Source organism: Bombus terrestris, chromosome 7 (genome assembly GCF_910591885.1).
Source record: "Bombus terrestris chromosome 7, iyBomTerr1.2, whole genome shotgun sequence".
Lineage (NCBI taxonomy): Eukaryota > Metazoa > Arthropoda > Insecta > Hymenoptera > Apidae > Bombus > Bombus terrestris.
The window spans coordinates 8,605,171-8,618,250 of record NC_063275.1 but is presented as its reverse complement, the minus strand read 5'-3'; the positions used below and the strand labels follow the sequence as shown (position 1 = coordinate 8,618,250).

Here is a 13,080-nt window from a genome sequence, read left to right as displayed (position 1 = left end):
AGAAGTTAACAAAAATAAAGCTTTAATAATAAATAAAGCTTTAATATTTGGACACTATAGTATTTTCATGTTCATTAATTTATCTGCGCAAATTAAGATATTTATTCAGTTGCTTCGTATTATGTTTAGAGATTATTTATTACAGGTGACAGAAATGTAATCAGTTTCTTCGTAATTGTAATTTATTATTAGAATATATAATATATAATAATGTGTAATAAATTATAACTGAAATGATAGTTAATTTTCGCGTTACAAAAATACTCGGATAGATTAAAAAAATTAATTTTTCATGTGTATAACTTTTTCAATTATGCTAAGTTAAACTAAAATTCATAATATTCTGTTGCGTAATCTTTCTATTTAATAACGATCCTTAAACAATCAGGCATACTTGAAATAATTTATATTAAATATCCAAATGTAGGAAAACTTCATTTCTCTTTTAATCGAATTTTCAATTTCTGTTTAAAAATGTATTGATATTTTATGAACTCTGTGTTCCAACTCATCCCCTAACATAACGTGAGAAAGTATAAGACAAAAAACTTAAAATTACAATGATGCTTGCTATCGTTTTTCTTCTCCTCAGTGATTTATCCTTTTCCGACAATTTCTGAAAATATAATCTCCTAATATGATTTCAAACATTTCAAACTTTATTCCTTGTTATGTTAACACATACATATAAGAATTGAAATGTTGTGGATAGTTTTGCAGTTATGAGACTGCACTGTATCACATCCTAATTGGCGCATTGTTCTGTTACAAGCGACAATTAATTGCCAACAAAAATATACTACTGGATAGTGATATTTGATTTGATATTCTTCACGACTGCAATTAAAACAGTTTTCTCTGATATTAATAAATTGCATTTAAAATTCAATGTTTTCTCGTGCTTTCACGACGCGGTTTCATATCAAACGGCTTTTAATCGATCACAAGGTTCCTTGCAGCGTTCTGGAAAAATATAGATATACCGATCAATGACAAGTTTTTTAATATATTAGTGCGGAAAGTGGAGCGGAAACGCGGAGAAGCGTATCTATGTTTAAAACTACAGCGACGACTGCACTCTGTCATCCAGACTTCACGCAAGAGAAGACAATAGCTTTCCCTAGACGTTAATATAATTAATTATCAGACACATAATAAAAGACATCATACAGTGTCCTTTATTATTCCATCAATTTGTTATCCCCACCTCGTTGTTTGTAAAACGCGAAAGCATCGCGGCAGCGATTTTTTTGCGTAGTTTGGATTTTCTTCTGTACCGTATCTGATACTTCTGTCTCATATGTAAATGGAAATCAGTCCATTACACGGGTAATTTCACTTGCATTTTATAACCGCCACATTGAATTAGAATCCCGACGTACAAAAGAAAATCGAATTACGCGAATAATTCTCCTTGCTACCAGTGTTATGCAATTTACAACTACGGAGACTTACTCAATACTCAAAAGTATTTGAATATTTACTACAAAGAACTTTTATATATACCTACATATTGTATATATTATGCATATCAAACGAAATTTTATTAATACTTAATGCGATATTGTTGACATGATTATATCGGTAAAATTTGAAACCAATCTGAAAATTTACATATGTATATAGAAGTTACAATATATTTAAAAAATTAGTATACAGCATGAGTAGTTTAGTTGATGCAAAAACAAGTGACAGGCAACGAAGGATGTAAGAACCAACTCATTTACTATATATAGTTACAGGTCGAAAGTCGTGAAAAACTGCAGTTATCATCATTTTTAACCGTTTATAACTCACAGCAACGTTAACCCATTTCGATGAAATTTTCAGCATGTACATAACCGACATAAATCTATAAACTGTATTTTTTAAATTTTAATTAGAAACTTGGAAAAAAAATTATAAAAAGTGATCACATGCATCCTCGCGATTCCAACCAATTGCAACTTTTTCCATCTTTTTTATACGTCATCCTTCTATCTTCTCAAAAAGGTTCACATCGTTCGGCCCAATCTTTAAAAAGTTATTTTGTTTTAAAGAGTCTTCGAATACTTTCGCGAGTCACTGTATTTTCTCTAAATGTCTTGTAGCTTTGTTGCATATCTTTAGATTTGTCCAAAACATTACGAATATAATCGTGATAATCCGATCTCATTACAGTGCCAATGAAATTTCAAATGTTTCAAATAATACACAATATGTATAACTATTTACGAAATGTTTCTACAAGTGTTTAAATACTTTTGCGAGCTATTATATACATATTGCGTATTCTAAACAATTATGGTTGATTAACATATACCAACAATTTGTCGCTACGTTTGAATAAAAGATCAAACATAACGAGCCTAAATTATATGCATAAGAGCGTTAATAAAGTTTATAAAAAAGAAGTTGGTTTTAAGGATCGATAAATAGACGACTAAAATTAGTAACAGTCTACGATATTCGCATGGAGAGGGCAAAAAGTGGCACATATACATATGTAACTCACTTTTTATCATTATCTCGATAAATCTATAGTATATATACCACGGCTCACAAGAATTGCAATCATCGTATGCACTGTAGGTACGTACGGACGCCGGAAGTCCCGTTAGTCAACCTTAAGGTTTAAGGTTCGTTTCTCCGACTACTGCCTCGTGCTTGCACGTGTAAGCTGTTTCATAGATAATTATCGAATTAGTTGATAAGATTCTGTCGCCATAATTGCCGTAAATTCTGTCGATTAGAGAGTTACGACCACGTCAAGAAATTTAAGAACTATCCCATTAAATTAGGTGGAAATGTTGTTAGACTGCTCATTATTGCTCCTTTTATCGTCAAGAATTGTCGGTATTTATGTATAGATAATTTTCAGTGAAAGTTGTATAAAACTCGAACTGGTTCCGATAATGTCTTCTAATATTAACTTGATAAGTCACAGGGAAATTCCTAACGAAAGCTCCTATTAAGCAAAGTTCTTTTAAGAATTAACGAATATTATCGAAATTAACAATTTCACAAAGTCCTGTTACTAACGAGATATTCGATATTATTGTGAATTACATTAATCTTGCTGCAAACTTTGATCGCGTTTGGGTGATATTTAATATTTAATAAAATCAATATTGATTATTTCACCTTTTCTTAAAATTTAAGAAATTTGTTAATGGTAGAAAAACTCGATTCGATCGAGAATGACACAAAAGACGATAGAGGATTTAAGTCAAATATTCTCCGAGAAAATCGTTTCTTAATCTGTTAAAGCACGTTCCTTAAACAGAAACTTCTATAACTAAAATACTAAAAATTAACGAGAACAAGTCAGTTTTAATTAGCTGTTTTTGAATTGAAAATTATTAAATAAAAATATTATTGCGTTTAAGAAATTAACAACCCGAATAACGAGTTACCTCGACCTTTCCGGATAACAAATTAAAGTCAAAGAGACAACAGTTTAAGTGTTCAAGTGACTATCCGTTAAGATTGCAAGGATTTCAATTAAAAATATATTTACCGGCAATTTTTAAAGCCATTTTATATAGCTAGAAACTTGGACCGACATGTCGGACACGATATATACATACATATGTACATATAAATATCGCGAGTTCCTTATAGCTTCGTGTGAAAGCGCCATTCCATTCGACTCCGTCTATATGCTACAACATACAGAAAGACGAGACTCTTGTTCGCATGGGGGGTCACAGCTAGCCCTGAGGGAGCAGTCATTGACATTGAGAGAGAGGAAGGGAGAGAGACCGTCGAGAAACGTGACTAATATTGTGGCTACCTCTGTGTGGAAGCTTTTCGTATTTTCTATTCACCGATAGCCACCTGTAGAATCGCTGATCACGAGGTCGATTTAAATTGAAAGATAATTTTCTTTTGTACGATATATGATAAATTTGTTCCTTTAGCTACATATCATAACTCAAATTTTTGCAGTTCATTATGGATTAGAGATTTGAGTTTATATAACGTTTACGAAGTAAAGTACTTTTGCTCGTGAAAAGTAAGATGGAATAGAAAGGTACGACTAAAGCATGCGAATCGTTATGGTAGTAACTGCAACATCAGGTAAATTATACGGTAGAGTAACACTAAAAGGTACACGCACATTATCTCAGCATTTGTTTAATTAGCGTCAAATAGATTTAACCGGTAAAAAATGCAATTACACCGTCTTTGCAACTTTGCGCAATATCCTAAAGAATATAATTGATACATTCGTTGCAAAAAAAATTGTAGACATCATGGTTTCATTATCATACTGCGGATTGTTGACGACAAAAGAAAGGGAACTAAAAAAATATTTCACAAATCTTTTGTTGATGAAAATTTTTAATTATAATTCATCGACAGTTATGTATTTAAAGTATTTTGAATGTTGGAACAGAGCCACGATTTGCTATGGTTTAATTTACTTGGTTGGAGTAGAAATTCTGGATAGTGCTAAAACAGGTTTCTTGCGAACGTCTTACTCTCGACGATTCAGTATTCGACAGTCGCTCTGCTGGCTCGTATTCGTCGAGGTTTATTGCCTCGAGCAGCGAAGAAAGTATAACGCAAATCCCTCTGATAAACCTTAAATGATCATGAGTTATAAAAATAAACAAGTAAGATTCTACCGTGCGATTCGTCCGCGATACACGTTCATCCAGGTATCTATTTCATAGTAGGATTCGATTATTCACGTAACAGTAATGAAAAATACGTGTGCGTGCACGATGTATAAATTTTACACGAAAATCTAATCTAATCCGTCAAACTGCACACAGAAACACCTGACTAAATCACATTCCAATACGACGATTCGACACCCTACCGACTACACGACCGATCAAATCAAACGATTCCTTGTTTAAGACGATCACTTTTAAGAACGCATTTCCAATTACACGAGTCATGCAACAACGTAACTAAAAGCTGAACAAAAACATTTCTGTCGGACTCCTAGAACAATTATTCGTTGTGATGATCGACCGGCCACGTAAATTGCAATCCTCAGACAACGATTGATCGAAGATCGTAGTTTTTTACATAAAAGCAGCGGACTGACAAAACGAATTGTAAATGGTAAACCATGCGATGAGAGAACACTGTTGAACATTACCCTCGTTCCTCTTCGGCACTCGGCGGTCCCTGTTGCGCGATGCGAAACACGTCCGTCGTCGACATGGTACTCCGCTGGCCAGCACACTATTAACACACGATCACGGGTCACATATCGACGCCACTTTCCTCCAATTATCCAACGTCGAGGATATTTTCCTTGATTCGAATCCACGTAGCGATGCCGCGCACTCGGCGCGATCCACGTGTGAACGCGCGCTAGTCGTGCAAGCTAAGTACGTGTCCAGGTTGGCTGGCGCCCGTCAAGGCTAACACTGGTGCCGTGGTGTGCTGTAAGAATGGTGCGTGCTAAAGCCTATGTATGCAAGCCGGTAGCGCAACAGGTTGCGAGTCCACACAGATTTTCCACGATCCACGACCGGCTGGATCCGCCGTAGCTATCGATCGTTCACGGCGATCCAAAAGCGGTGAAGAGCAACGCACGACAGCGACCAACTCACTGCAGTCTCGTGTAGTGTCGCGGTGAAGCGGTCACGCCGCACCTCTACTTCTGTTGCCGTTCTGTTCTCTTCCTTCTACCTGTGCACAGCCACGCACACCGTCATTTTTCTTTTAGTTGTGTGTACCATAGACGCTCGTTTGTCCACGGACGAAACGCGTTCCTTCCATCTGCGCGCACGTACACGCCACCACACCATAGTCGGCGCTTTCGTAGAGATGCTATTAATCTCTATACATTGCTATCTTTCGGCTGTTTATGTATTTTCATACATACGAGTTTCTCCTCTATTGCTTCGCCGCGCCGTGATTGTCTATTTAGGTACACGAACATTTATCTCTCTTTACGTTTCTGTGTGTGAACAGGTTCCACGCGATTGTATATATATGAATATGCCGCGTGACGTGGTCACGCTTGTGCTGCGCGATGAACACACGTGTCTTTCGCGTACGCACGCGTCTCGGGTAGATGGTATTTCTTTCATTTGCATACTGTCGTAAGCGTATATTATCGACATTAGTGTTTACGTATTCGTACCTGTCTGCATATTGCTTTCTTTGGCTTAGAAAAAAACACGCAAAGAAACTTTTTCTTTTCGCTATGTCACCGATGCACACTTGATTCTTTGCTTGCTATGATTATGTTAGTGTGTTTCTTTCAGACATACATATACACACTGACATTTTTGGTTACAGGTCCCTTGCGATCGTGTCCATCCAGATGCATTTCCGTTTACCTGTCGTTGAGGACACACATCGGTGTCTGCTTTCCATCTGTGTAACAGTTCACATCTACAAGTAGAAACATTACGTTCCATTCGTGAAGCGATCGCACAAACACGAAGGATCTCGCTATATGCGCAGAAATAACATTTCTTTAAACTGTGTGTGAGAAAGGCACTATAAGAACGGTTTCCTCTTGCCGTGCATCGGTTCTTATACGTCGATATTTATCCTGGCCGGTTCGTGTATAAACGTATATGAATACGTTTCCATTACCCATGCACACATACGGTAAAAACTTGCTTATTATATACGTATACCATTATATATGTACATGTTAGTACGCAACTCAGCTATTCGAATACGGAGTTCTTTCGGAGCAATCGCATTACGATCTTCACCATATGAACTGAACTTGCAAGATATTGTATTATTCTGTGCAACATTAATAATGCATGTATTTTATACGGTTTGTATGTCTCGAAAGAGAAAAACATATAATATATTTGTTTATAGGATGAAGGTATTATTTGTATAATTTCTATTACCATAATTGTTAATATAATCTCTCTTTATGGCAGTTGTGCCTTTTACTTTTGCCTGTTCTGAATACCCCTCTACATTGTTTAATACTGTTTTATTTATTAATACATTTATGAATTTTAATACCCTTTACATTTTTTCCAAAATGTTTGAAAATTTAATGTAAACCATATTATAATATATAATGTATATTATTATTAATAAATGGCATTTTCAGTAAATACTATGAATATAATAAATCTATAATTGAATATTAATTTTTTATGTATTCTTAAAATTAAAATCTTTATCGAAAGAGAATTTGCCGATTTCATGATTTTTGAAGATATTTGATTCGTACAATTTTATTTTTTCTCAGTTTTGATTTCATACACTTATATTATCATATTGTGAATCATTCTTCTCCCAACTGGAATTTCACTCTTCTAGGTCCTCAATCGCAAATCGATTTATTGCAATTACCACTATAAAGAGAAACCGATTTCCTACGGATCGAACTGAAAATTTGAAAGGACGAAATGTTACCTGTTGCGCATGGTGCGTGTTACGTATACACATATGCCTCGCACTTGCGCAGTTCGCTATTGCAAAGCTAAATATTAATATTCTTGCTGTATCATACATTTTTACAAATTACAAATTAGTATAATCTATTCATTCATTCCATGGCAATCAATTGTATCGTTAAATCAATGATATAATACAAGTAGAATATTTGTATAAAATTTAAATATTCTATTTGTACTATAATCTTTTTGAAAGAGTACAATATTTGAATAATTATAGTAAATACTTAAATAGAAAACACAAATATTTGAAGAAAGTATAGATCGTCGAGCAGCGTGTTTTCTATTCAGAATTTCTTGTTCAGTTCATTTAAGCTGTTTTCAATAACTAAACGGTATAAACTAATTTACTTTATATTTTTTGGTGTCGATAATAGTTCGAAAGATATATATTTTTCAAGGCAAGGATTTGTAGATTTTCTTTTTACTAAAGTACAAATAATAACCTTTTTAGTTTTAATAATAGTGTTGCATATAAAAATGTATTATTTATAGCAAAAATATATTCTTACAAAATTACATTTTTCAATTATTGTAAAAGTAATAAAAAAATGCTTAGAATATTTCTAATTATTGTAATATATGTAAGATGAAGTATAACTTACAAGAGAAAATATTAGTACTGTTGTAAGTTATATCTTAAAATTAAATAAATAAAATGTTTCGATATGTATATAATTTCGGTCAATACATTTCTACATGTGACTCACGTACACACTCCGGATGGAAGTGTACAGTCACGTAAAATGCATTTCATCGTCATTGCTAGCGCAGCAGCTTTGAAAGACATTATGACGACAAAGTGTTTAGCAAGTACAGATAAAAATAAACATTGCACATAAAAATTGCATTATACCACACTCCTATATTTATTTATAAAAGAAATAAAAGTGCTAATTTTAGTCAGTGTGATCATGCAAAGAGTAAAAGAGACGAGACGATGAATAATTATTAGCACATTTGATACTATTAACAGAAGTTTAATAAAATAAAAGGATATTATGTTAAGGTTAATTACAATAGAGATAGTTATATTCTGTGTTTCGTTTTTGCAGTTTCTTATTCTCGAAAATTTTTAGTAAACATACTAGTAAATATCTATAAATATGAGTAATTTATTTCTTGTAATATTCTTATTGAGTTATGATGTAAACCTAAAAAAGCCTGATGAGGAAGTTGTGAAATATAAAATATGATTATATATAAAAATTGTAGTCTTCATTCTTCTTTCTTCCAGTAGAATTACGAATGTAGAGTGCATAAAAATTTGGTACATTCACGTGAACGAATAAATAGAACACGACTTGTTCGATTTTTCTACAACGTTACACACTTTACGCACCTTCAATTTCATATTTGCATATCACATTATTCAGGATATATTTATCCAAATTAATTTCAGCAACAAGTTTTCGCGGATATTTCATATTGAATCAATTCAGTCACATAAATGTTATCATGTTTTTCATACACCCTGAGTGGAGTTATTAAATTATGAATACTCGATGTGTATCATATTTACATTTTATATCCCATGGACGTCATAATATACAAGACGAATACATTAATAACAAATGGTCGAACTAAATAAAGAACAATACAAATTATTATCATTGACGACTTGTAATCTACTACTTGCATAAAGTGAATTTTTTTATAGCATTAAATAATACTATAATGTATCCGTTGTAACATTTTCACGAACGAATGAAAAGTTGAAATCAATTTAAAAAAAAAAAAGTTAATTTTTCAAACAATTCCGCCTAATACAGAATATGTGGTCATATGATATCATTTGTTGTGATATAATAAAATTTTTGTACAATAAATAAAAGCCACGAATAGATTTTTTTCTACCATCCAGTATCGTACATATATTATAAATAAACGAGGCATTCTCCGAGTGTGTATTGTTTAATCCATTATTTGGTATTACTTAATGATGGTAAACTGATTATTAATATTGCGCTGATATATATATATATATTTATATATATATTAATAAAATAATGATATTATATAATATTATATATAATATTAATATATATAGTATATATATATATATATATAAATTGGAATTAATAAAGTTTATGGCATCATAGAAAAATTCATATTACAAAAACAAAATAGAAAAAAATTAGAAATAAATGTTATTTCACGTTATGATCAGCTATTCAGCTTAATATCTTTGATAAAAATTTCATCTTACGATTTTATCTTTTACACACAAACACTTTCTCGCCGTTTATTCTTATCGGCACTTGTACAACATTGACTTTCATATATTAGTAAGACTATTTAAAGTGACTTGCAATGAGAAACTTATGCTTTAGAAATTTGTCTTCTTACAATAATCTTACAAATTACAGTTGGACCAAGTGTACGTTGCGATGTAACATCCATTATGCGAGTATCTATTGAAAACTGGAAATTATAACTACATGGCCCGTTAAACTAGTTCGATGGCAATGAACGTAAAATATTGTCGTATCACTTACTTAGAGTGTTTTGTTAAATTAAGAGGAATGTAATATTTTATATTTTTTGATTTCCAAACGAAACATACACTAAATCATTTTATATATGGTTTTGTTTGTAGCATATTTAAAATCAACGATTAACAAATTCCAGATGTTAATATGACTACTGTAATGTCACTCAAGGTGCAAAATATGATTGTTAGTGCAGCGACAAACTATTTACTAAAATTGAAAAAGAAAGTGAATAAAGAAACAAAGGTATATAAAAGCGTCACAATTTCATCCGCATTACGTATGAAATACATATGAAATATTTTGCCTTAGCATAATGTAACAATTATATAATACATTGTTAGATAGATATACTTTGTGCACACATGACACCAATACATAATGTCGAATTTTTATAACAATATGTAAGCAGAGGTTGCATTCTGCAGACGAATATTTATACTTTACCTTTATCTTTATAATTTGTATTTCAAATCATCTTATAGCTTTAACACTGCAATATTTATTTAATTGTCAATTATTGGTACGATATATGCAAACTTTTCAAAGTAATTTATAAAAGTATATGAAAAAGTAAGAAATATTAATCTAAATTTCATTTAACACACTGTATAATTTAAATGTTGTCTTTTTTTAAAGCATTGTGTCATGTGATTGTATATTTCAGATAAAAATATGAGGTACGTGTATATCATAAAATTGACATTTGTTATCCAACAATACAAATGTAATGTATGTATAGTACAAATGGAAATTGTTGTACATTTCATACAATAATTTCATTAGACCAAGCTTTTATTTAAAGTTGAACTTATTCGGGCCATGTAAATATATCACAACTATGTACGTTCATACATACATATAGATTCAACAAACACACAAATTATTTGTGAACGATACATACACTAATCATTCTCACACTTTGCTGCTCAATGTACTCATCACTCTGTTTACAACTCATTCTCTACTTTGACACCTGATTTTAATTTTTTAACTAGTTTTAAATAACAAATTTTTAATTAAGAAACGAATTTTAAATGAGAACAATTCCAATTAGTTCTAATGAAATAATTTGTCACATAGTGAAAACATGCTATTTAACTACGTTTTTTGTAAGAAATATGAAATGCTGATCAAATAAAAGAATCTATGTCAGGTGTCAGGAACAGTTACTTAATTATCGTGATTCAGCTTTCGTTTTAGGAGGCCTGAAAGCTTTTAATTTTTTTGCTTTCTTTTGTTTTGTGGCACTAGCACCAGACTGAAAAGCTTTCCAACTATCAACTCTTGATTGTCGAGATTCTTCAAAATTTTTTTGCCACTCACGTTCTAACGCAGCTTGTGCTTCTGCAGATAGTTCTTCTTCTCGTTTCCTTTTACGTTGTTCCGCATCTCTAGTAGCTAATTCCCTTCTACAGAAAAAAAAGAATCACAAACTTTTATTTACAGATAATAGGATCAATTTCATAAACTATATTATTATTATTCAAATTAACCTTCTTCTCTCCATGTCAGCAAAGAGTTTCATTGTCATAACCCAAACTGCATGTCTATAACCTTCTTCTGTTTCCTCCTCAAGTATATTTGCACTTTCTGTTTTTCCCTCTTTTTTCAATTTTTTTTTCTTTTCTACAATCTAACAAATTTTTCGACATTTATAAATGTATTGCACATATATTCTTATAAATGAGAAGGATTTATTTGTTTATTATTCATACCATATGATCCGTTCTAGCTTTTGCTTCTTCTATAACATCCATGCATTTAGCTCTAGTTTCTTCGTTTTCCAATGTTTTCCATGCTTTGTTAACGACTATAATGAAAAACAATTTTGAAAATTCATCAGTTCTTAAAATGTAAATTAATACATACTTTCGAATGCTTGTTGTGCACGTTCTGCGTCATCTTGGTTTTTATCAGGATGCACAAGAATTGACATCTACATAATAAAAATAATTTAATAACGTATATTTTAAAATTTACACATTATATTAAAGACGAAAAAGATGTTAACTTACACGTCGATATTTCTTTTTTATTTCATCTATAGATGTGGATGGATCAATTTGTAATACTTCAAAAGGGTTTAAATTAAAATACGACGAACCAGGACGAAGTAATCTGTCAATTTGTTGTTTGGGAGTTAATACCGAATCTCTTTTTTCTATTTCTTTCACCTGAAGAAAAATAAAATTTCGTACAATGCAAAACAACTATTTGTTTAGGGCGCGAATACAGTTGTATAGGTTAGGCTTATTTATAACCCAAAAGTTTACTGAGAAAGCAATTTACTTTATAATGTTTTAAGAAATGTTAGGTATCACTTATCAAATAACGGGAAACTATTGGTAAATTGTACTTTAAATTCGATTTATTATTATTGTTTAATGCATACATAGTGACGTTTGTTAACCCTTAAAACAAGGTACAAGTGTTTACAGTTATATAACCAAGAATTGTATCAAAAACTGACTTTTACACAGATAGATGTTCTAATGATATGATGTCATTCGAGATTTACATACTTCGGAATAAAATTCATTGAATTCGTCCTCCTTCTTAGTTGGACTATCACTGGATATATTCGAGTTGGTAGCAGCCATCTTGATTGTTACTAACTTCCATGCTATTAGTGGTGCCGCCTGTGAAAACTTGATATATATTTCGGATGGACTAATCTGCGATCCGCTTATTTAGAGAAACTGATACAATATGACTTATGTATTATTGCATTCATATGCACTAATCTTATCGCTAAAGTTCTTTCAATGCATAACAGAACTTATTAATAAATTAAATTATTAAAATCAAGCAAACAATATTTTATAGATAATTTTGTCTAATTTCGTACTTATACAATATAAAAGTTTAATAAATTTACATGTATATTTGATAATTAGGTTACGAATACGTTAGATATTTTACATTTAATTTTCTCATAAGTGCAGCAAAATCCACATTCCAATTGTTCCGGATAAGTCAAATATCTAAAAAAATTGGATTTATCACTTATTTTACGTTGCATTGCACTTTTCAAAGTAGTAGAAATTTAACCATATTATATATTATATTGGAACAGCTGGATCGAATTGGATGTTGAGTCATTAAACAGAACTCAATTCGTGCGTCAGACGCAAAACTTTAAATATCTCGAAATGAGACATAGGACACTTGCATAATCACCGACTCAGTTATATATA

At 31.6% G+C, this 13,080-nt stretch overlaps 2 protein-coding genes and 1 long non-coding RNA gene across 3 annotated transcripts in view; 1 reads left to right on the top strand and 2 right to left on the bottom strand.

Moving 5' to 3' along the window:
* Positions 1-5,233, bottom strand: part of LOC100644979 — a 95,547-nt gene extending 90,314 nt beyond the window's left edge. Inside the window, exon 1 of the mRNA XM_048407180.1 lies at positions 5,099-5,233. Coding sequence (XP_048263137.1) covers positions 5,099-5,163 — 65 coding nt within the window. The 5' untranslated portion in view covers positions 5,164-5,233. The remainder of the gene's footprint in view (positions 1-5,098) is intronic.
* Positions 5,234-5,736: 503 nt separating this feature from the next.
* On the top strand, positions 5,737-6,859 carry LOC125385391. The gene is made up of 2 exons (XR_007224588.1): positions 5,737-5,878; positions 6,253-6,859. It is a non-coding gene; the product is annotated as an uncharacterized LOC125385391 (long non-coding RNA).
* A 1,624-nt stretch (positions 6,860-8,483) lies between these two features.
* LOC100651705 (dnaJ homolog subfamily C member 8) lies at positions 8,484-12,560 on the bottom strand. Its single transcript, XM_012318868.3, has 6 exons — positions 12,406-12,560; positions 11,899-12,057; positions 11,753-11,819; positions 11,599-11,693; positions 11,377-11,516; positions 8,484-11,292 (listed from the first exon to the last, which is right to left on the bottom strand). The coding sequence occupies exons 1-6, from the start codon at positions 12,481-12,483 to the stop codon at positions 11,058-11,060; spliced, it is 774 nt and encodes a 257-aa protein (XP_012174258.2). The 5' UTR covers positions 12,484-12,560; the 3' UTR covers positions 8,484-11,057.
* Between the last annotated feature and the right edge of the window lie 520 nt (positions 12,561-13,080).